Here is a 22,521-nt window from a genome sequence, read left to right as displayed (position 1 = left end):
TTTCATAGAAATCAATGAGATACAAGTGAACTTGACTGCATTGTACATGTATATTTGTATGAATGTATACATACACTGAAAACATTTATATTCAACCTCTTTGGTTGCTTGGAGGAAGTTTGTGGTTGTTGTTGATTATGATAACAACATGAAATCCCCACATATATAGGAGCAGCCCCCCACCAGCAGTCCACTGCAAAACTAGAGAGAATCCTATACATAAAAACAGCCGTAATTTTTTTAAAAATGTCGTCCGTCAGCAGCAGAGCTATGACGGCCTGTTTGGGGTGCATTGTAGGGTATGCAACCATCCAAGTCGGTAGGAAACCGGGAGGGGGGGCAGTCATTCAGGATTCATGGCCCGGGAATACCACCAGGATGTGCTTTTTGGTCCCAGAGCCAGAGACAAGGGGGGCAGCCTCCACTCCAAAGGGTGCGTAAGGCCGGGCGCTCGGGCAGCCGGAGTCTTGGCGAGGAGAGCCCTCGGTGGGAGCTGATTATTCAAATCGTCTGCCTAGGACCTGGGGATTGGAAGCTCGCCTGGCCTCTGGCTGCTATATCACTCCGGCATCCACGTCACTGCACCACTTCGCCGCCGCCGCCTCCTCCGCTGCCGCCTTGCCTTCGCCTCCCAGCGACTCTTCCGCGCGAAACCCACCCAAGCAGCAGCAGCGGCAGCAAGAGCAAGGAGGGACAAACCCCACGCAGGGCGAGCCCACCCTCCCCCATCACACACACAGAGGGAGGGGAAGAAGGAGGGAGGGAGGGAGGGAGGGAGGAGGGAGGGGAAGAGAGGGAGCGAGGCAAGGAGGAGGGAGGGCTGCCGAGGGGGTGTTTTCCTTTTCCTTCCCCCCCCTTTTTTTTTGGATTGCTCTCTCTCCCTCTGTCGTCGCTTGTTGTGGCTGTTAAATTTTAAACTGCCATGCACTCCGCTTCCAGTATGCTGGGAGTCGTGAAAATGGAAGGACACGAGCACACGGAGTGGAGCAACTACTACGGCGAGCCGGAGGTAAATGGCAACTTCTGTCTGTTTGCGTGGGTGGGTCTCTCTCTCTCTGTTTGTGTGTGGGTCCCCCACCCAATCCCCAAAGCCTCCTCCTCCTGCTAAAAAACAGGAGTCTCTCTCTCTCTCCCCTCTTTTTATACAACACTGTGTTAGCCTTGAGATAATATTAACTTTGTGATCAAATATTGACTTGCGAAGCCTCCAAATCCTTTTGCCATGCCTAGCCGCGCTATCCTAACAAAGTTGTGTTTGGCAGAGAGAGGTTGGGGTGGGGGGAGGAAGGGCGTGGGGGGGGAGCTATAAGGAACCAAGGGAAGAGGGGGCACATTTATTACTCTAAATCTCGCCCTGGGAAGGCTCAGAGTTTGGGGAACAATGAAACCCCAATCCGAACAAGTCTCCTTTATTTATAGACGTGAATGAGAGGAGCGAAGCTTTAGCACAACTCATAGACGTTTCCCCATGTTGAGTGTGTCCTTTTGCGGCAGGAACCGGCGCGGTTCTTAGACTGGCGATGCTTTCCTTCCTTGATCCAGATCGCCTCTCAGCTTCGCTCCTGGAGCACTCAGATGTCCGCCCCATATTACCCTTGGATTTTAAACACAGTCGCCGCAAGTCAGCCCCACACTGATTTCCATGGGTTTTTTATTCTGCCTAGGATTGGGGTGACAGACAGTCCCGATCCTCCCCCCCCAGTGATTTGGATGCAGTCCTTAGCCTGTGGAGAAATACATTTGCAGGGTGATCGTTATGGATATTCCCAACTAAAAGTATTAGAAAATGAGGTTCGAATCGAATCTTACCAAAATAAAATACAAAAGTTTCTGTCGAGTGGTTTTATGGATCCGGCTGCTCTTGGGTTAGCAACGCTAACACAAGTTACTTGGGGAGTCAGTTGCTTTGAAAGCCAAGGGAATCGCTTCTGATTAGAAACCGAAAGGCTTCGGGGAGCTGAGCTGCGGGTTTGTGGCTGCACTCTTAGGTGGGAGTAAGCCCCATGAAACTCAACGGCGGTTACTTCCGAGTAAACATGCATATGATTACACAGGAAAGTATGTGCAGTAGAGAGAACCGGCTTGCTTCCAGGTGAACTTGCATCAGGGTTCGGGTGTCGATTGCTTGGATCGACGATATGGGTTTTTAACATGACCTTCTCCCCAGGCAGCGCGTAATGAAAGGTTTTGAACACTCCTGGCTCCTCCTTTTCTTCCATCACTACACGAAACACGATATTTTGGCAAAGTCTCATTAACACCAACGCGCTTTTAAAGGAAAAAAGCAAAACAAAACGAAGAACGGTTGTGATCGGAGGGTTAGGCTACGCTCGCCGGTACACTTCTCTGGGATTAAGGCCCAGATTCTAACTGATGTGTTTTTGGTACGTCAGCGATTTCACTGGGACTTATGTATCAGTTTAACGTGATTGGGAGCCAGGCTTACGATCCCTGGAACCCTGTCCTAACCATATACACGATCCAGACAAAGCTAGGCTTTTTAAAAAAATCGTATTCGGAGAGGTTTTCAAGCCGATCCTCTCCGTACGTCCTCGGATATAAATGTGACTATTCACTGGAACTTCCTCCCAAGCCTTACGCACCTGCTCTCTTCCATGGAAATCCAAAGAGCCTAAGGGTGCCTGGATCGTGCCATCTATTTACTCGAGACTTACTTTCAGTCTTCTAGGTAAATGGCTTGGGGTGGCACGGAGTCAAAAATAGAGTTTCTCTGTGAAATACGTGGTTTGGGGCTGGGGGATCGGGCCGCGGCCAGTATATGGGGTCTTGGGTGGGGCTATCCGTGGGCCACTGCCACTAACCGCTGGGCTCCCTCCTCTTGTCGCCTTTGCAGGGTTATTCCACCATGAATGCGGGGCTGGGCATGAACAGCTACATGAGCATGCCCGCCATGGGCACCGCGGGCAACATGACGACGGTGACCTCCGGCGGTTCCATGGGCATGTCTTACGCGGCCGGCCCCGCGGGCATGAACCTCTCTCCCGGAGCGGGGGCCATGGCTGGCATGGCGGCCCACCTGAGCCCCAGCATGAGCCCGCTGGGCGCCCAGGCAGGCTCCATGGGGGGCGCGCTGGGCGCCTACTCGGCTCTGAGCCCCAGCGGGGGCGGCGGCGGCGCCTATGGGCAAGCGGCGGGCCTGGGCCGTTCCCGCGACGCCAAGAGCTACCGCCGGAGCTACACGCACGCCAAGCCGCCTTACTCCTACATCTCGCTCATCACCATGGCCATCCAACAGTCGCCCAACAAGATGCTGACGCTCAGCGAGATCTACCAGTGGATCATGGACCTCTTCCCCTTCTACCGGCAGAACCAGCAGCGCTGGCAGAACTCTATCCGCCACTCGCTCTCCTTCAACGACTGCTTCCTCAAGGTGCCCCGTTCGCCGGACAAGCCGGGCAAGGGCTCCTTCTGGACGCTGCACCCGGACTCGGGCAACATGTTCGAGAACGGTTGCTACCTGCGGCGCCAGAAGCGCTTCAAGTGCGACAAGCCGCCGGGCCCCAAGCAGCAGCAGCAGCAGCAGCACCAGGGCGCTTCACCCACCTCTTCGGGGGGAACGGCGCCGCAGAGTAAGAAGGCAGCCTCGCAGGCGGCTCCGCAGGAGCGCGACCTGCCCAACGGCGTGACCCCGGAATCGCCACACTCCGGCGCCTCCCCTTGCCAAGAGCACAAGCGCGCCCTGGCCGACCTGAAGGGCCACCCGGAGCCCGCCCCGTCGCCAGCCCAGCAGCAGCAACAGCACCTGCTGGCTCAGCATCACGCCCACGCGGGGCTCGCCCACGAGGCGCACCTCAAGGCGGAGCACCACTACGCTTTCAACCACCCTTTCTCCATCACCAACCTGATGTCCTCCACCGAGCAGCAGCAGCAGCACCCCCACCACCCCCACCACCCCCACCACCCTCACCAGCACCACCCCCACCAGCACCACCCCCAGCACAAGATGGACCTCAAAGCCTACGAGCAGGTGATGCACTACGCCAGCTACGGCTCGCCCGTGCCCAGCAGCCTGGCCATGGGCTCGGTCACGAACAAAAGCGCCCTGGAGGCCTCGCCCTTGGCCGGAGACGCCTCCTATTACCAAGGGGTCTACTCCCGACCCATCATGAACTCTTCCTAAAGAGCAGCCCCCCCCCGCCTCTGCCCTCTCCCCCACCCCCTTTTCTCTCCTCGGGAGAAAAAAATCTGGGAGGTGAGACACTTCAGAAAGAATCCAAACGAGGCCCGAAGCAGCCCTCCCACTCTGCCTCCCCGCCTAGGTCACCTTCCGTTTCGTTTCACATCCAAAGCCCATCGGAATAAAACGATCCGGCGGTCTCAGCTCGCGAACTGGAGCCCCCCCCCGCCCCTTTGTATCGACTAAAGATTCTCTAGCCCTATTTTTGAAAAGAAAAGAAAAAGAACCCTTTCTACGAGGAGCCCTCCCGCACTGCTCTGGGCGAAGAATCCTGGCACTCGAGCCCTGCTCCTCGTTTCGAAAAGCTCCCTCACTATTTAATCGACGTTTGCCGTTGTGTCATTTCAGTCTTCTTTTTCTTCTGCCCTTTTCTCGCCGACGTCGGAACAACGGGATTGATCTCCAACCCCCGTGGGCGTGTGGAAAGCTCCCGGTTCCCTAGGCTTGGGCTCTTGGCCACCTTCAGTCTGCGTCAGACTCCGATTTAATTGTATTGGAACTGGAGGTTTCTTTTTAGGAGACGCCTTGTACGTTTCTTTCTTTTGTTTGTCGCAGGGAGTTATAAACATATCTATTTTTGGGCGTGAAAGTGACACAAAAATGTGTGTGTGTGTGTGTGTGTGAACCGATGTTAGCTTTCAAAACTGAGGATCAAAAGACTGTAGCATTGTGAAGTGGGGGAGGGGACAAAAAGAAAAAAAGGGACTTTAGATTGTAATTTGACACACGAAGATTTGATGTTACGGGAGAGTAAACGACTCGGATCGAATTAATTTATCGTTTCTGTACGCTTTATTTATGGCTTATAAACGTGTATTCTGGTAACGACCGGCCAAATTCTCACAAACCCTATATTAAATTGCTGTTGGAGATTTATTTTTCCCCTCCTTTAACTTTTTTTTTAAAAAATCTTATCTGTATTATTAGTTTTCCGATGAACGCATAATGCAAAGAGATGTGAAAAAGAGAACGAACTAATTCTAGTTCAAGATATTACCTGCCAAAGGGCTTAATTTGCTTAGGGTAGGATTTTTTCAAAGGAGTGACTGTATAAAACTGCATAAAAAGCATGCATGTTTAAAATACATATATGAACCTTAAATACAAGATGTTGGACATCTTGGCACCCTAAACATACCAGCTGATCATAAGTGAATTCGTCTTTCCTCAGAAGCAAGCCTCACTGAGTTCAGTTGAATAGGCCTGGATCTATGTAGGTTAACTGGAAAGATACTCCCATGGAGTCCAATGGGGCTTAGTCTCAAGTGTGAATAAGACTGCAACTTTACCCCCAAATGACGGTGGGTAGGGGCGGGCAGAAGGCAGTTCGGGATCTACTGGTAAATCTCTGACTGATTTGCAGTAGATCAGCAAAAAAATTACTCCTTTCCCCCAGTAAACTGCTGAAATGGTTGGTGTTTTGAGTGGATCGACTGTGAGCACTGTTGAGTTCTGGTACTGAAAACGAATTCTTAGGCTCCGAATGTTCTCAAAGCCACCCTGTTCTTTAAATCTCACTGTATGGTCCTAGCAACCTGTCTCTGCTTAGAAGATCTTGGGGTTCTAGTAGAAACCAAAGTAGATCAGAAAAAGTCTGCCACCCCGTTGTATAGGATTACAGCCTATGCACATTCTTGATGGAAGTCCAGCTGTCAGCAAACCTAGATAGGATTGGGCTGTTAGGGTCACAGCTGAGGCCTATATATACATATTTTCCTGGTGCCTACTCAATGTATGCATTGCTTTGCTCATCTGTCTTTAAATATTGTTTTGTTTATTTGATGCTGTGAACATTACTTAACAGAAGAAGAAAAAAACCACTGGTTACTTAACATGTTTGGAATCGGCTACCCAGCAGCCCAGCCATGAGTTATACATACGTAGACATCCCCAACTGACTTCAGAAAATGGCTAGGATTGCAGCCTCGGTCTAAAAGGTTCGACCTGTATATCATGCTATTCTTAGATTCTCTGCGTGGAGTAGTTTAAACAGTGATACGGTCCGCAATCTAGCCAAAATGTTTTTGTGACTGGTTGATTTCAGTTGTAGAGTTAAGCGTGCGCAAACCTCTTTCCTTCCATCGTTGGTTTTAAAAGTGCTTTGGTTATATCTCGGTCTTAATATTCAGTATACAAAGAGCACGTTTCAAGCGCTCAAAGCACTTCACACAGATTATCTCAGTAATCTGTGCAACAGCCATGTAATATTATTATTAACTCCGTATTATCATAGTCTATGTGAGAGGTGACGGTCTGAAGATCAGAAATCATTGATTTCAATGGGTCTTATCTGAGTATGACTAACATTGAATATCATTCTCAAGATTGCGGCTTACCTGAGGCCACCTAAGGAGTGCAGGACAGGGTTGAATATGAAATCTAGGGCAAAGAGGTCACATATCTTAATGATAACACTAAGGAAGGCCCTTATTTATTTAAAATATGTTTTATATATACAATAAATGTTACGTCTTAAGATTGTATGTCAATAATGACGGGCAGAATCCATCGGGACCCTTGCGAGGCTCCAATTCATTTCAATGGGGCCTTCGAGAACTTTCTTCTGGATTTGCCGGTTGTGTTACTCAGATGAAGCACGTGAAGCGCTGGGAAGCACCTAAAGTGCCCAATAAGCCAAAACTCCCGTCCAGTTCGGCCGACCACAAAGGCAGCTCGGCAGCCAATTATTTGTCGGGACTTTTTTTTTTACGGGTTGAAAGGAGTCAAATTCTAGGCCCAAATGACCTTTTTTTTTTTTAAAAGGGGGTTTGATTTTAGCCTGGTTGAAACGTAATTGGCAATCATTGGCCCTGTGCTCTTACTGGGAGGATGGGTGGGATATAAATGTAGTAAGTAAGTAAGTAAGTAAATAAATAAATAATGAACAAGGCCAGGTTTACTGAGTGCTGGCCAATCTGGAATCTGTTAGTAAGTCTGGTGCCAGCTTATTACTCTCTGCCCCCCAGAGCAATAATTTAGAGAAGGTCTCTCTCTCTCTTTCTCTCTGTGCATGCTTTGAATCAACTTCTGAGCTCCCCTTTGGAGACTCTCAGCAACCGGAGAACACAAGAGAGTAGATGTGACTCCACTCACGCCTGATCTCGTTCATGCAGAAATCAGCTGGTCTGGGGTGTGTGGGTGGGTGCGGGGAGAGAGAGAGAAAGACAGAGGCCTTTTCAATGGCAGGAGCTGGTCAGAGGGAAGCCTTCTTTAACTTGCTGGGCCCAAGTGAGAAACAGCTGGAGGCTGGTACTACCTCAGCAGGCATCGCAGATCTTTCTCGCCCCAGTAAAAGCCCTTTCGTGTGCTCCTTTGGTGGTGGATCAATTCTGCAAAAGCCACGAGATCTGCTTCTCTTGCACACCGATCATAAAAACATGGAAAACAGTAGGGTTCACCTCAAAGTGATGAATACCACATGGTATTATAAGAATTTTACTGATTAGTTAAGGGGTGTGTGTGTGTGATCCTGTTCATGTTTATGATCCGGTCCGAGGCTATGATCTGAAGGCACATGGGGCCACCACCTTGCTGAAGCTAAGCGGGTCTGGGTCTGGTCAGTGCCTGGATGGGAGACCGCTTGGGAACCACATGTATGCCGTCTTGGGTTCCCTGGTGAAAGTAATGAAAAATGAAATGGACTGCCTTCAAGATCCCCACTTACGGCGACCCTATGAATAGGGTTTTCATGGTAAGCTGTATTCAGAGGGGGTTTACCATTGCCTTCCTGTGAGGCTGAGAGGCAGTGACTGGCCCAAGGTCACCCAGTGAGCTTCATGGCTGTGTGGGGATTCGAACCCTGGTCTCCCAGGTCGTAGTCCAACACCTTAACCACTACACCACACTGGCTCTCTGGTAAAAGTAAGGCAGGGCATAAATGTAATAAATAAATAAATACAATGTTTACTCAGGAGTAAGGTTCACTGGGCACAATGGCCTTTGGCCCTAAGCTGCAGTCCTATGCATACTTACTTGGAAGGAAGTCCCATTGAACTCGATGGGGCTTACTTCCGAGTAAGGGTGCGAAGTGCCATCCTGAACCTCTGGCACTGGAATCTGTTGGACGTGAAGCGCAATTACTCTGCGTGTTTATCCGGAAGTAAGTCCCACGGAGTCCAAAGGCATTTACCCCCAGGAAGTGTGTTTTAGAGTTGCAGCCTCTAAAGGCCGCCATTTGGCTGGATTCTGTAGGAAGCTCGAGGAGGCAATGCTGAGCCTAGGTAGGAGAAATAAGGCGTCAAGTAAATGCACACTTAACGGGAATCCCTCCCACTGACGTAAGCGGGGCATACCTCCCAAGGAGCATGCGTAAGGCTAAAGGTGAACCCCACTGGAATGAAGGCGACTCACTTCCAACTAACCAAGCCTCGGTTACATGCCAAGGCCTCCAACCAGACGAGGCAGAGAAGATCATCCGGGGAAGGGAGGTAAAACAGAACCTCGTTTCTTGACCCCAAACGGAACAAAGCACCGGTGGTACACAACTTAACAAAAACTCCTGGTATGTGTGTAGCGCTTTAGAGGGTTCAAAGCACGTCACACAGGGTATCTTGCAATCCTCACAACAATCTTGTAAGGCCGGTCGGTGTTATCCCGACATCGCAAATAGGACGTTGAGGCTGGCTAAAGCCATTTAGTGAATTCACGGCAGACGCGAGAGGCACGGCTTGTTCCTAGCTCACGCTGCTATCATATGGGCGTTGACCTGGGAGTAAGGTTCACTGATTGTGACGCAACTGACTTCTGAATCAACAGGCATGGGCTGGCAGTGTCCTCTCGTGAGCCAATCTACTCTGCCACCTTTCGAGGTCAGGACGCGGCCTGGTGCTCTGAGACCTGTCAGCATGAGCGGAAACAAAAGGAGGAAAATACAAAATCGGGTAGTTTAATGGACGGATGCACAGAGCGGACGTATGAAAAACCTTTCTCCCACATTTACTTGGATATGAAGGATTGGCTTAACCCCCGCCCGTTCGTCGTGTGATGACTTGCACGTGAGAACGTGTCCTAGACTCGCAACCTAGCAGTCCTTTCGTATCACCTCGTAGTCACGAGGTACCTCCTGTCAGGTAATCACAGCAGTCCTCATCTCAAATAGTCCGTTGCATACATTCCGGCAAATGGTTGTGCGGAATGGGTTAAAAAAAATTCCCAAGCTCTCTGACTTGAGTTCGGGTGAACAAAAGTCTTAAGGGTGGTCTCTACAAGAAGGGAGAGCCACTAAATGTAATGGGAGAAAGACTGCAACAATGACTACACAAGTCAAGGGACTTGCTCCCAGATAAGTGGGGTTAGTATTGCAGCCTTCTACTCAACTCAGTGGAACGTTCTTCACAGAAATTGAGCATGTCTTAGGCCACAGTGCTAGAAAACTGTCAACATTTATCCCTTCCCTCAGGACAGCCAGATCCTATGTATGGAGTTCAGTGGGACTTACAAGAAAGTCTGACTAGGACTAAGTCTGCCCTACCTGTGTTTGCTCAGATGTTAGTCTGAACCTATGCAGAAGGAAGCATGCACAAAATCCAGTTTTAAATGGAAGTGAGTGGTCTTCCAAATAGCTATACTTAGGATGGCTTGTAAATTTGTTAAGAGAGCGCTTCATCCAATTCCCACTAGAATCAAGTCGTGCAGGATATTTACATCGCGATCCTATATATGTCTGTTCAGAAAGAAATCTCATTTAGTTTAATGGTACTTACTCCCAGTTGGTGGTTACAGGGCTCGAGTCTTGAGGTGGCTGGTTAAAGGTGGATGTTTAAAAAACAAACAAGTCACGTGGTTTTTCATCTGAGTTGAACTCTGAGCAAAATATGTTTAGGATCCGGATTTCATATAGGGCCAGTCACTACACAAATAAGCTGGTGGGAAGCAAAGAAGGTCATTCAAGTATTCTTCTGACTTCCTCTGGGTGCAAGCTAAAATATCCACTCCTGATTGGCTGATTCAAATACACACGGTACTCACTTGCAGAGGCTTCCTGACAAAAGTGAGGTTTTGTAGGCTTTGGATCTGGGGTGGTCTTTCCACATGGAAATCTTGATTTTGTGGCCATTAAGTGATGAGTGGCCCTGAGAGAAGTGATAATTGCCTTGGCGCATAATTATTTCAGTCAGGCAGTTCCTCCCACAAAGCCAGGATATAGAAGCCACATCTCTCCTTGGAAGTAAGTCACACAGAATTTAATGGGGGCGAAGTTTGGAAGTAAGTGGCAATGCTCTGAACTTAAGCAAGAGAGGGATCACACGTACAGTGCTGCAAATCAAACACCCCAGATACAACTTTCATATCCCTTTAAAATGTACTTGTGTGACCCACACATTTCAACTGCTCGTGTGCAAGTGTATATAGTTATCAAGTCTGCTATTATATGTGAAGTCTGCTCTTAGCCTGTTGAGGATTATGACCCTATCTTAGAAAATGAAATTTCCACTCCTTTTAATCTACTCCAAAAAGTCCCACTATTCCACCAAATATGCCTGAAATTGGGTTGGTCTTGCCCACATGTCCAATTTACAGCAGCAGGCAACTTACAGATTTTTGGGAGAATGTGGAAACCTTACTTCTAGGTAACTCTGCTGGAAAGCTGGTTGTTAGCAGAGTTTGGCCAACCTCAACCTGCTTAACCAAACTGGCACCTAGGCCTTTTTTGTGATAGCCCAATGAAGCCCATTTACATTTTGAGTACTTCAGTTTTACTACTTGAATTATCAAAGGTAAATGGTTTGACACCACGGATCCAAACTCGAGAAATATAATTGCATTTAAATAATAAAAAAGCTCATGAAATCACACCTGGCCCTCATAAATATAGCCTGCACCAGGGGCCAGGCCGAATTGGAGGGCTGAAGCAAACTATGTGTTTTCAGGACACTTTCACACGAAGTGCATGCTAGTTGATGCAGATTTGCATTTCTGCACATGCAGTTGTTTGCTTAAATTTATTCATATAGTTAAGGTGACTGTTAGAAAAATGGTGAATCTTGACATTTACCGGGAGGTGTTAAGACTGTAGAAGGCCTAGCCTGAAATGTGAGAAATCAGCTGCTGTTTTGACCTTTATTCCAATAACCTGGTCACTGTCCTTTACCATGAGAGGAATGAACATAACGTTGGGACTGAAGCCACTCAACTGGATGGCACGTTTACTGATGATTTCTGTCGTAATACTGATCTACCTCTCTGCCTGTCATATCATATCGAAACTTTGGGCCACATGCACATTAGTGGTCACAGCTCTCTCGGCTCTTCTCCCCACAGCCATCAGATTCAGTCCGGAGCTGCCGGAGATTGCTTTTTAACCCCCCCCCCAAATAAGACGTGACTTTCCACTCTTTGCTCCAAAGGCGAAGGAAGCCGGCGGCTTGGCCAACCTTACCCCCATGTTCTGATTTGATCAATTCAGACTGCCTCGTGAAGGCCGTTTAATTGAAATAAAGTATCTCCAAACAACCGTTTGTAGGCCTCCCTGCCAGGTTTATAGATTCAAAAAGTGGCCTCAGTTTGCGCATCTTTCTCAAATACCCCTCACTGTTTTTCGGGAAGACTCCAGGGGTGGGGGTGGGGAAGACTCCAGGGGTGGGGGTGGGGAAGACGCCCCCTCCCACCCCAAGTAGGCTCCGTCCGCCTCTGTCCCGCGAGGACACACACGTCGAGAAGCAAAGCGGAAAATGTGTGTTCGTTACCACATAAAAGGCTCCCGCCGCGCAGAAGAATGGGGCCTGGAATGGGAGTGATGGCGGCGACAATGGCCGCGAATGTGATGCTCTAACCTGGCCGGTCCCATCGCGCCTGCCCCCATTGTGCCGCGGTCGTTTTAAACTACTTAGCTGTCTCCCACTCTGCTGATCCCGGGCGATAAGATGTACTTCTGCCAAAAAGACTTTTTCTAAAAAGAGAGAGAGAATGCGCGGACGTGGGAGGAGGTGTCATTGAGGTGCCTGCTATAGAATCGAGACCTTCTCTTCCTTTTTCTGTCTTCTACATATCTTCCCTCATAGATCGGGGGCTCGATGGAAGGCTGGGGATGATTTGCAAAGGACCACACGGTCTGTCGGCCTCAGCGCCCCCACTCATTTTCATTTTTTAACCGTTGCTGATTTCAGTCACCGTGATCTGCGAGTAAAGAAAATCAGTAAAATAACAACAACAACAACAACAACAACAACAATAACAATAACAATAATCTAACTCCAAATTCCAGGAGGGTGAACTTTACACAGCACGTCTTCAGTAAATTTACACAGATATTAGGGACTGCTGTTCCTTGCCTCTCTCTCTCTCTCTCTCTCTCTGTGTGTGTGTGTGTTTCCTCTGTTCCTTTTGAGCCATTGTGCTTAACTGAATTTTATAACGCTGATCGATATCTTGGTAAAATATTCATTTTTAAACTAGCGGGCAGTGAAATCTTTGCTTTGTGCTAAAGTCAACAGTCGCTCCAATAAATGCCGCGATGCCTTTCCGAGGAGCTGCAGTCAGCGTGGCCTCTGGCTTGTCATCGCCTCTACCATCTGCAGCTCCAGGGCATCAGGTAGGGATTTTCAAAGGGGTGGGATGTTTGTTTGTTTGGGGTTTTTTGCACTGCTGGAAGGGGGGCTGAGAACCTTGCCTGATTCCAATCTGCTGCTGATCCCGATTCAGAATCAGGCCCAGTCATCCCTTCGCCCGCCCCCCACGGGAGGGAACGGCTTGCAGTCTCTCTGGCATGTTGGAAATCGAGCCGACGGGCAGAGATTTAATATGGCTACGAAAATCCCGCCACCAACAAAACACACAGCTGCCCCCTATAGCAGAGGTATGTGAGCTGGTGGCTACCCCATAGGTCGAAGTAAGGGGAATCTTCCACTGAAGTTCCTGACGACCTGGTTGTCAAACGGTCTCCTGTGCAGCCAACCGAGGGCAATTCGTCCAGCGTTGACGTTTTACTGGCTGGAGGTTGCGGCGGGGGGTGGAGGGGTGCAGGTAGCGAGAGATGCAGCTTGAGCATATGCAGGCTTACTCGGGAGTAAGTGCTACTGAGCTGTACGGGCTTCCTGGAAGCATCTGTCTAACTACTGTGGAAAATGCGATGCTGAACTAGGTGGGCATTTTGGACACTTCTTGTTTGAATTGAACAGCAGCCTTGGTCACGTGGAGAGGCGGACTTTATTCCGATCGCTTCCCAGTTTTTCGGAATCAACCTCGCTTCCGTTCAAAGCAGCCGGAGGGCTGGCCAGTCGTCACAGCTGCCCGCTTTGTTCTTGAGCCCCCCTCCCGCACCCAGTGGCTTCTTTCCTTCAAGCTTTTTTTGGCTAGCCTTTTAAAAAAGTTAGGACGCAATTCTAGGCAGACTTACCTGGGGGTAAGCCCCACGGAACACAATGAGACTTTCTTCCAGATAAACAGGCATAGGATTGCGCGGGAAGAAAATGGCTTCAGTGGCTGAAAAAGGTTAAACTCTTTTAACCGGTTTCGTTTATTAAACGAAATTCCAGAGAATGCAAAGGACTTGGGTGGACTGGGATTGAAAAGGCTGGTTCATTTGACAGTTGGTCGGCCATGGAAGGCTGAGGTTGCAACCCTAGACACACGTGCCTTGTACGCAACTCAGCACTGTAGCTTTCATCACTGCACGCTTAACTTTCAAAAATCCCCCGGGAAGTCCTTGTTCCCACTGGCATCACAGAAGACGTGGAACACTGTTGTGGGATCTTTCCGCATTTCCCACTCATACGAAGGGGATTTGCGCAGAACTTCCCGGTGGATCGTGGTCTTGATTGGACCGTGAAGTGAAGTGAAGTTTGGCGAGAAGACCGTTTGACCTCTGGGCTGGGGCTGTGCCGCTGGCAAATTCTCTACGACAACTTGAGGAGCTCTGGTTCAAAAAGCGAAATGTGCATGTTTTTATTTTCAGCGAGACAGGTGCTTTGGAATTCTTTCTGTGTTTCTCCTCAGTACAACTCCAAGGTCGCTTATTCTGTAATAACGGTGGTGTTTGTGTGTGTGTGTGTTAAAGCGCCTTGGGCATGTAGGGAAAACCTTAGACAGCCATAAGAGCAATATTCAGCCAAACTCAAGGATATTTAGGCCGACACTGACTTAGAAGAGATTTATTTTGGAAGTTGCTCCTGTAGTAGCATTAATTTCATTCACCGATTCGCTTACCTATCATTATTAAAGAATCCCATTTTACAGATGGGAGAACTGAGGAGAAGGCATAATCCCCCCTCCAAAACAAAACAAAACAAAAAACCCTATAGCTAGAATCTGTGTCTTTCAGTGTCTTTTAGACTGGCCAACCTCCTCCCACCCCTAAACCTCAAATTTAAAAAAATGTATCTTGTTTTCTGTACCTGACTCTGTCTTTGCGGAGCATTTTAGAAAAGAGCAGGGAGCCGCACCAGAGTTCATTCGTGAATTTGACTCTCCATGCTTGGGTGTATTTGACATGATGCCTAGCTGACCTTGACTTGCAAGCTCTCCCCTCCTCTCCCCCTCCCCCCCTAATCATCACACGCACGCCCTTTGGAAAGGAGCGTCTAGGGAAAGACCTTAGGTAGGGCCAACAGAGCCACATTGGGGGGGGGAAGCGAAGAGATCTCCTTCTCGGTGTCATGATTGCCAGCATGAGGTCGGGCGTCTGGAAGCAAGTTGCCCTGGTCTTCGATTCCCTCTGGATGGGGCCTGAAGCGGAGAAAGGGGAGGGGGAATTTCTCCCTCTGATTTCCCCTGCATCTAAACTGAAGTGATAGCTTATATTTCCCGAACAAGATGGGATCTCTGCAGGACACACACAGAGGCTAATGGTTTTTCAATAATTAATACTCCCCTAGCCCACTAGTAATGCGGCCTCTCGGATTTGACAATTACTTGTCATTAAACGAGTGTCTATCCACGTCCTTCCCTGTGAGTCCTTTGACGCAGGGCTGAGGGAAGAAAATCTCCCCCAGTCTCGTCTCAAAGAAGCCCAGGCAGTCTGATCTCAACCGGGGAAGGCCCTCGGTATCTGTGATCGGCAGGCAGGGTTCAGCGGGTGTTTGTGCAGGGAGCCGAGGAACAGCCTTCTGGAAGCCAGCGCTTCTAAAGAGATTTAATCGGGCAAATGGGCAATTTTGTGTTTCCGATCCTTGTCTTTCTTCTTACCCGACTGGCAAGGTTTGTTTGCTTGTTTTAAAGAGAAATAAGTACATCAATAGTAATCCCACCTGGTCACTTCGTCCAGGCAGAAGCCAGTCTCCCCTTTGAAGCAAGGTTGCCAACTTTCTCTTCCTACTGCTGTGCCTTTCACAGTCCGACAAAGAGACATTTAGTAGCTGAAGCCTCTCCAGGCCCTTCATCCCAGTATCCCTTGCTAAATTTCACCACATCAGGCTACTGTGAAAAGCAGAGCAGCAGGGCTGGCAACCCTATTTTTAAATAATAATCCATAAAAGGGCGCCGCGCCGTTCAGCGAATGCTTGAATTCGTGCCCCCTCTCATGGGCTCAGTTCTGGAACATGCACACATACCGCTTCGCTTCTGAGCCTGTTCAGAGTGCGATTCTTCTCGGCACCAAATAATCGCAACCAGCCTCTCGCATAGCTGGGATTTAAGGGACAGAGCTGTAAAGGCCGAAAATGCGACGGTTTGGATTGAGCCACAGGACCTCTCATTTTAGAAATTCTCCCTAGTTCTCTCCCTGTCTATCTCCTTCTTTTAACCTTCACGCAATAAAGTGGTGAAGAGTAACGTAAGCCATGGGTGCCTCAGCTGCCTGCCCCAAGGAGCTTACCATTTCTAGGTCAAAGCGTACACGATGTTACGGTCAGGCCAAAGTTAAGCGGTCGGAAGCCTCGAGGTTTTCAAGGAACCCCTTAAATGCCCATTCTCGGAGGGAATCAGAGGTAGCTGCACCTCTGCTAAGCACAGGCGAACCTGATCAGCACGGCGAGCCCAAGAGCCCCACGCAAGCCAAAGCAGTCAGACCGCTGTGGTAGGTGATGGGTCTTCAAGGTGGCAGACCTATGGCTGGACCCTGTCCTAAATTTAGAGGCGTGTCTGGGAAGGGGAGGGAAGACACAACAGGCATAGAATGAGGCCAGGGAGGCGGCTCGCGGGGCAGCGCTTTGCGGGTGTCGGGGGGAGAGGGAGGACCGTATTGATCGACTGTCAAGAAGAATATCCAGCCTGCAAAGGGACAATCCGGCGCTGCGTTCCGAAGGCGGAGGGCGCTTTGTTGCAAAGGCGGCGGGATCAGCGAAGGCCAAGCAGGCGCATTCGCCAGGCGACCGTAGATCGGAAAGGAGAACCAGATGCCCCTCCGGGCTCCCCTCTTTCTCGGTGCCTCCATAGGCCGTCGTTGCTGCGCAAAGAAGCATCCGGAGTCCTCGCCGCCGCGCTAATAACATCTAGCACTGTCCATCATGTGGAAAGCCATCCAGTCTCTCTCTCTCTCTCTCTCCCCGACGCTTCAGTAAACCCTGACAACAGGACTCATCCCCTTGTCCCTCCGCCTTCTTTCTTGGGCGTTAACTCGATTGTAAGCAGCGTTTGACCCTCTTTAACCGCCTGGAGTCTTTGGTCGATGAACCGGTCAACGTTACACACACACACACACACCGTGCGCGCGCGCGCACGCACGCACTTAAATTACTTTTGGGGATCCGGCGCGGCACCCTAAAGTGGCTGAAGACTTTGGCAAAGTATGAACATCCTGAAACACAAAAGATGTACATCCAGATTCGAAACACATTTGCTTGGGTCAGATGGATTTCAGCGACGTTTCCTTCCGCGATAAGGCTGGCCAGGCGAGAAAAAAAAGAGAGATCGGGGCTCCTGGGCCCTTAGCAGTTGGGTAGAAGATGGGATTTCTCTCATGCGCCCAGTAAAATCCTCTCTTCTACGTAACAGCTAAAACCCTAGTGTTTTTCTTAATTGGCGAGCCTAACTTCAGGAGCTTCTGGCCAGCGAGATAGGGGCTCCTGCCCCTTTAGTAGGTGCATAGAAGAGGGGATTTCAGCAGGTGTGGCTTGCAATGCGTCTGGTAAAATACCCTCTTCTGTATAACAACTAAAGGGCCAAGAGCCCTTAGCCCCTTTCTTAACTGGCGACCCAAACTTCAAGAGAGGTTGGATTGGCCTTCTTTTCTTTTCTTTTCTTTTCTCTTCTAAACACATTTCACCTTAAGACTATGTGCCCAGAAAAAGAGGAAAAACGAGTTACTCTGGGGCCGTTTCTGTGTTTTTTAATGCTATATATATAGTACAGAGAAGGTCCAGCAGCTCTCATGGGGCTCTCTCATAGGCAGGCAGATTGGAGTCAGGAAAGTTTTAAGACTCTTCTGGAAAGAGATAAGCTCCGCTATGCTTAGTGAAACTTACTCCCAGGTAAGAGTACACAGAATTGCAGCCTTAGGCAGCAATCTTATGAACGCTGCTTTGGGCTTCAGCACCACTGACCTGACATTTATTACGGTTTTGACCCGGTAGACTTGCGCGGGACTGGAGGATTGCAGTCAGTTGCGTACACTTGGAGGAAATGTAGTACTTCTGAAATCCGTGAGACTAACATCATTTTAGGATTTGAGTGGGGGGGGGGCTAGCTCAATCGGACCCCTAGAAATCGCGTGATTAGGGAGACAGTGAAACTCCCTTGTCTAAACTTAAATTGGATACATGCAATGTTGACCTAACAGTCCTTTTTTTTTTTTACTTTTTACTTTATGGCTGGAAAGGCTTCCAAAGACGACTTTCTGTAAAGGAAAGACCTGGATAAAAAAAATATGCGAGGACCCTTCCCTTTCCTTCCCCCTGCCTGCTCGCTTAAACCAGTATATCTTAACTCGTCCAGTTGAGAAAAGAACCGCCGGCTCTCTTCTCTGTCAAGAATTCCTCCATTCACAGCCGTAATAGAAGGGCAGAAATCATCTAATTGTGCACCCCTATTTTCTCCTCGTCTTCTCTCTCCCCCCCTTTTCCCCCCTTTACTTCCCTTCAAAACAAAACAAAGCCAAAGCCTCACACCTCTTTCTCTGTTGTGAGCCTGGTAATGACATGCAAGGATGGGCTGAAAGACAACCAGACATCAAAGCACAAAGAAAATGACATTTCCCGCACTTTGATAAGAAAGTCACCCTCTGGACTCCCCCCACGCTCTTTCCTTTCTTAAAGCAGGCCGCTCAGAGCGGTGGCATTTCGGCGATGGGCGCCCAAACGTTTGCAGCCTGTCCCCCGCACATTTGGAAACAGGCAGCCCCCTGGGTACCCCTGAAGTTTGTAAAACTGGGGGGAGGGGCGAACAAAACAGCAACAACATTTATTGGGGATACGGGAGCGCGGGGGGGGGGAGGGAGGGAGGACACACGCTTGAGACCGAGGTGGGACTAATTATGGCGAGGGGTAAAGAGGAGGTGGAACACCCAAGTCGAACTGAGCCCGTCTCCCGGGAGACTGATGGAGACCTATTTTACAAGCTGTAATTCCGCTTTAGACGATTGCAGGCTAAAGTCAATTCACACCCTCTTCTTTCTTCTAGAAATATTCCTAATCCTACCGTTCAAGCGGGGAATTCTCTCGCCTTTTCCCCACCGTTATTAATCTAGAAACTTCACAGAACTGGAGCATGATGGGGGGTGCGCGCGAGGGGGGCTTCTCTCTACCAGTTTAACTACCTCGGCAACGTCTAGCCCCCGAATGAGTAAATATTAAACAGGGAAAGAAGCCGGTGGATGATTTACGGTCCCTGGCTCTGTTGTTTGGCTGAAAGATTCGTCGCCAATAATTGAAAAACAACAGCAACCCACCATTTTATTTTATTTGCAAAGCGAGAAACTTTCTGTTGGCTGCATTCTTCTTTTTCGGGTAGTTAGAGAATCAGCGCCTGAGCAGTTTGCTTTAGTTTTTGCCTTAATATTTATGTTTTATTTTTAAAAAAATGAAAATAGAATCTTTCATGTGTATGTAGCTAAGTATAATACAATTATATAATTATAATTGATAATAGATAATAGAAAAATAATAAGGTTAGAATAAATCCTCTGGAACACAGTGAGTTTTACTCGTGAGGATCCGATCGGTGTGAAGCTGTAACATTGGGGACTGTTTGAGATGAAGTGTCATTTAACTAAACTAGACTTTCTTTTCAGCAGATTTATTTATTTTTATTTTTATTTATTTATTACATTTATACCCCGCCTTTCTTTTCATGACAGAAACCCAAGGCGGCTTACATATGGTTCCCAGGCAGTCTCCCATGCAGGCACTGACCGGATCTGACCCTGCTTAGCTTCAGCAGCAGATACCTGACAGTAAATCTCACTGAACTGAATGGGACTTTACTTCTGAGTAGATATGCAGATAATTATATTGTAACTGTCTACCTGGGAGTAAGCCCCATTGCGGTACCCCCTATTCAGATTTAGGTTGCTTCACATCCCACTGAAGTCAATGGCCTGTCTAATCCGAGCCTTCCTATGCTTACTCAGAAGCAAGGCCCACTGGTCTCAACAGTTACCATTCTTATTGTAAGTTTTGTAAGAGAGGAGTTATGAGTCTGCCAGATTTTGTTACTATTTTTCATTAGCAAAACTGGCAACAAGCAGAGTTGAGATATTATAGAAAGTAAAATAATGAAAATATCTATCTTAAATAGAATCCTTCCTTCCTTCCCTCCCCCCTTGCATATCCCCTCCTTAACCCTTATCAATAGCATGTCAGCAGTTTCATTTCACTGATACTTCTGGCCAGTTTGCTCTGTCAATTTGATATGACGGAAGATTAAAAGCAAAGTATGCATTCGTGTCCCAAGATAGGTTCAAAATTAAATAAAATACTAGGCTAGGGATAACCACCCCCCAAAAACTAGGCTAGAGACAATAAGTCAAGGGCTACACAATGTGGTGTCTGTTTTAAAGGTAGAGGCACTAGGATAATTTGCATGATACATGCTTCTAAGCCAGGATCGTCTGCCTTGACTTTTCATTCTCACCATTTCCTACATTTCTGAACATTCAGCAGGAAAGTCATTCCCCCTCATTTCCCCCGCTGGCAGGAAAGAGGCCATATCGAACAAGCACCCGTCGAACAGGAATCGTTCACTCCTTTAGAGCAATCTAATCTATAAAATATATATCTTCCAGCAGTTTTTGTCTCCTTCCTTTTTTTTTTAATGGCTGCCAGCTTTTCAACCAGCCCTGGTTATTGCGGGGCTTGATCGGCAACCGTCGTTCCTGGGGGGAGATCACAAACCTGTTCCTCTCCAGTTGCTGCAGATGGAACTGTTGTGAAAAGCACAGGTACAGAGACCGTCTGAAGAGTTGGCATCCTCATCCAGACGTTCAGTAGGGCTTAAATGTTGGTAAAAGTGTGTTTAAGATAACGGCCTTAATTAACAGTCCATCTTGGAACGAATAATCCACTCACTTCCCTAGAACCCAGAGGGATTCTAGATCCAGTCTCCCACCTTCTTCACCTGGGCGACTTTAAACCCCTTAATTTGAAAGAATATTCCGCGGAAATCAATGGGGCGCTTTCAAGTGATCCTTTACAAGCAAGACAGATCAGTTCCTCCGATTGAGAAAGTTACCCCCATCTTTCAGTACCTTTGATATCACATTTTGTATGTGCAAGCAGTACTGGCAGCGATCCTCTGGGCACTGACCTGTGGCTAAATCTTATTGAGCTCAGTGAGATTTGCTTCTGAGTACACACGGGTGCTATCTGGCTGCAGGAAACAAGAGTCCCTGTTTAGCGTACTTTCGCTAGAATCCGAAATTCCGGGGATGGAGGTATGGGGAAGGAGAGAAAAGTCATCCTCAAACGTGGATCTGACACAGTTCTGAAACTCTGAAATCAAGAGAGTTTTGCCTCCGAGGACAAAAGAGAGTATGATCAACAGTCTACTCGGAAGTAAGTTTCAGGGAGTCTCATGGTGCATAGGATTGCAACCTAGATGATGAAGAACACTGTTCCGCCCAAAATTAAGAGCATTTAAAGTCTCCTTGATGCAATTATAGGACACACAGTAAGACTATTGAATAAGTGGGACACGCATGTGTATTGGAAAGTAAACTCTAGGTCGATCAGTGGGATTTTACCCTCTAGTAAGCGTGCATAGTATTACAGCCTGCATAAAATCTTATGTTTAGGGGGATAATGCCTGCTACTATAACTACTACAATTGCCATTATTATGTTTCCATTATTTATTGGGGAAATAAAGGTTCTGAATCTTTCAAAGTGTTCTCCATTTTCCCAAGAGTTTTCCTGCCCGAATTTCCTGCTATTTCGGGACTGTCGGATTATCCTCCAGTTCCTTTCTAAGCGCGTTGGGTCGGGGGGGTGGGGGTAGGAACGGTACTACAGTCTGCCCCACGTGAACAGAGAGCCAGCAATATTCTAAGCGCCGATCCACAAAGCTTGGTCTTTCAGAGTAAGTTTGATCAAAAGTCCACTAGTCTGCTCGGGAGTAAACGACATGTGCTAACAGTTTCAGTGGCCAGCCGTCTGCAACTCTGAGCAGAAGACAAAAAACAAAAAACCACCCTTTTTTGGGGTGTGTGTGTGTTCTGACATAAGATTAATTAAGGCTGCAGCCCTATATCCATTTATGAGATTCACCTCTGAGTAGAGTAGACCTATATAGGATGGCACCCCCTCCCCGCATATTTGTTGAAAGCTGGAGGTTGCTGTGAGACTCCAAGGTGTGACTATTCTGAGGAGGTCTGAGCACTTCAGTGTAGGGATTTTCAAGAAATTCCCCTCCTTCCTTCCAAGGGCTCCATAACTTTTAGAAGGGACATGAATGTATGATCCTGTTTTATACCACTGGTTTATCTAGTTCCTTTCCTCAGATCAGCAGTAGCTTTCCATGGTCTTCTTCTGGGACTGTGGCATACAAAGCATGTGCTTTCCCATAAAGGTAGGCCCTTGTCTCTTTGAGCTCCCCTAGCTGGGGATATGACACTCAAAGTGAGGCCACAAATGCAGGCAAGCGTTTACTTTAATTTACTCCAAAGTGCTTCTTCCTCACCAGGAGTGTAAACTGTGGTCCCGCTGTTATTTTAGGCCGATCTCTGCACCCCCCTGAAGTTGCCCACTCTTCCATCCCACCACAGTGGCCTCTAATTGATTTTCTTCTTATTTTTCCTGATTTGTTAAAGTGTTTGTCTTTCTATGTAGTTTCAGAATAATTGGAAGGGGCAGGATATTTTTCACCATCATCTTCCCTGGCTTTATGACTTGGGGGAAAGATGTGTTTTCTTCAGGTGTCTGAGAACAAATTGGTAGGCTTCTGCCCTATAGGCATAAGTGTGGGGTGTGTGTGTGTGTGCTTAGTACGAGGCCTGTGCGTGTGTCGGAAAGGAATTCC

The 22,521-nt window shown here is 48.2% G+C and overlaps 1 protein-coding gene and 1 long non-coding RNA gene across 7 annotated transcripts in view; both read left to right on the top strand.

Moving 5' to 3' along the window:
• The first annotated feature begins 803 nt into the window (after positions 1–803).
• Positions 804–4,971, top strand: FOXA2 (forkhead box A2). 4 transcript variants are annotated; one of them, XM_061637123.1, is made up of 2 exons: positions 804–1,009; positions 2,855–4,971. In XM_061637123.1, the coding sequence occupies exons 1-2, from the start codon at positions 923–925 to the stop codon at positions 4,139–4,141; spliced, it is 1,374 nt and encodes a 457-aa protein (XP_061493107.1). In that variant the 5' UTR covers positions 804–922; the 3' UTR covers positions 4,142–4,971. The 4 variants fall into 4 exon arrangements, with proteins under 4 accessions (XP_061493107.1, XP_061493379.1, XP_061493197.1 ...); XM_061637395.1 differs by lacking the exon at positions 804–1,009 and adding an exon at positions 2,019–2,092; XM_061637213.1 differs by lacking the exon at positions 804–1,009 and adding an exon at positions 2,207–2,384.
• Positions 4,972–12,641: 7,670 nt separating this feature from the next.
• LOC133365752 (uncharacterized) overlaps positions 12,642–22,521 on the top strand; it is a 36,499-nt gene continuing 26,619 nt past the window's right edge. For 2 of the 3 annotated variants that reach the window (XR_009758315.1, XR_009758317.1), the window contains exon 1: positions 12,653–12,728. This is a non-coding gene — a long non-coding RNA (uncharacterized LOC133365752). Of the gene's footprint in view, positions 12,729–22,521 lie in introns of all 3 variants that reach the window. The other variant, XR_009758316.1, reaches the window with a different exon arrangement.

Source organism: Rhineura floridana, chromosome 1 (genome assembly GCF_030035675.1).
Source record: "Rhineura floridana isolate rRhiFlo1 chromosome 1, rRhiFlo1.hap2, whole genome shotgun sequence".
Classification (NCBI taxonomy): Eukaryota; Metazoa; Chordata; class Lepidosauria; order Squamata; family Rhineuridae; genus Rhineura; species Rhineura floridana.
The sequence above is the reverse complement of the archived record's forward strand: the minus strand, read 5'-3'. Positions and strand labels throughout refer to the sequence as shown.

Bases quoted from the DNA above. Each gene is read 5' to 3' on its own strand.
- FOXA2 (XM_061637123.1), top strand. From the start codon at position 923: ATGCACTCCGCTTCCAGTATGCTGGGAGTCGTGAAAATGGAAGGACAC. The intron at 1,010-2,854 runs GTAAATGGCAAC...TCGCCTTTGCAG, and splicing joins ACTACTACGGCGAGCCGGAG to GGTTATTCCACCATGAATGC.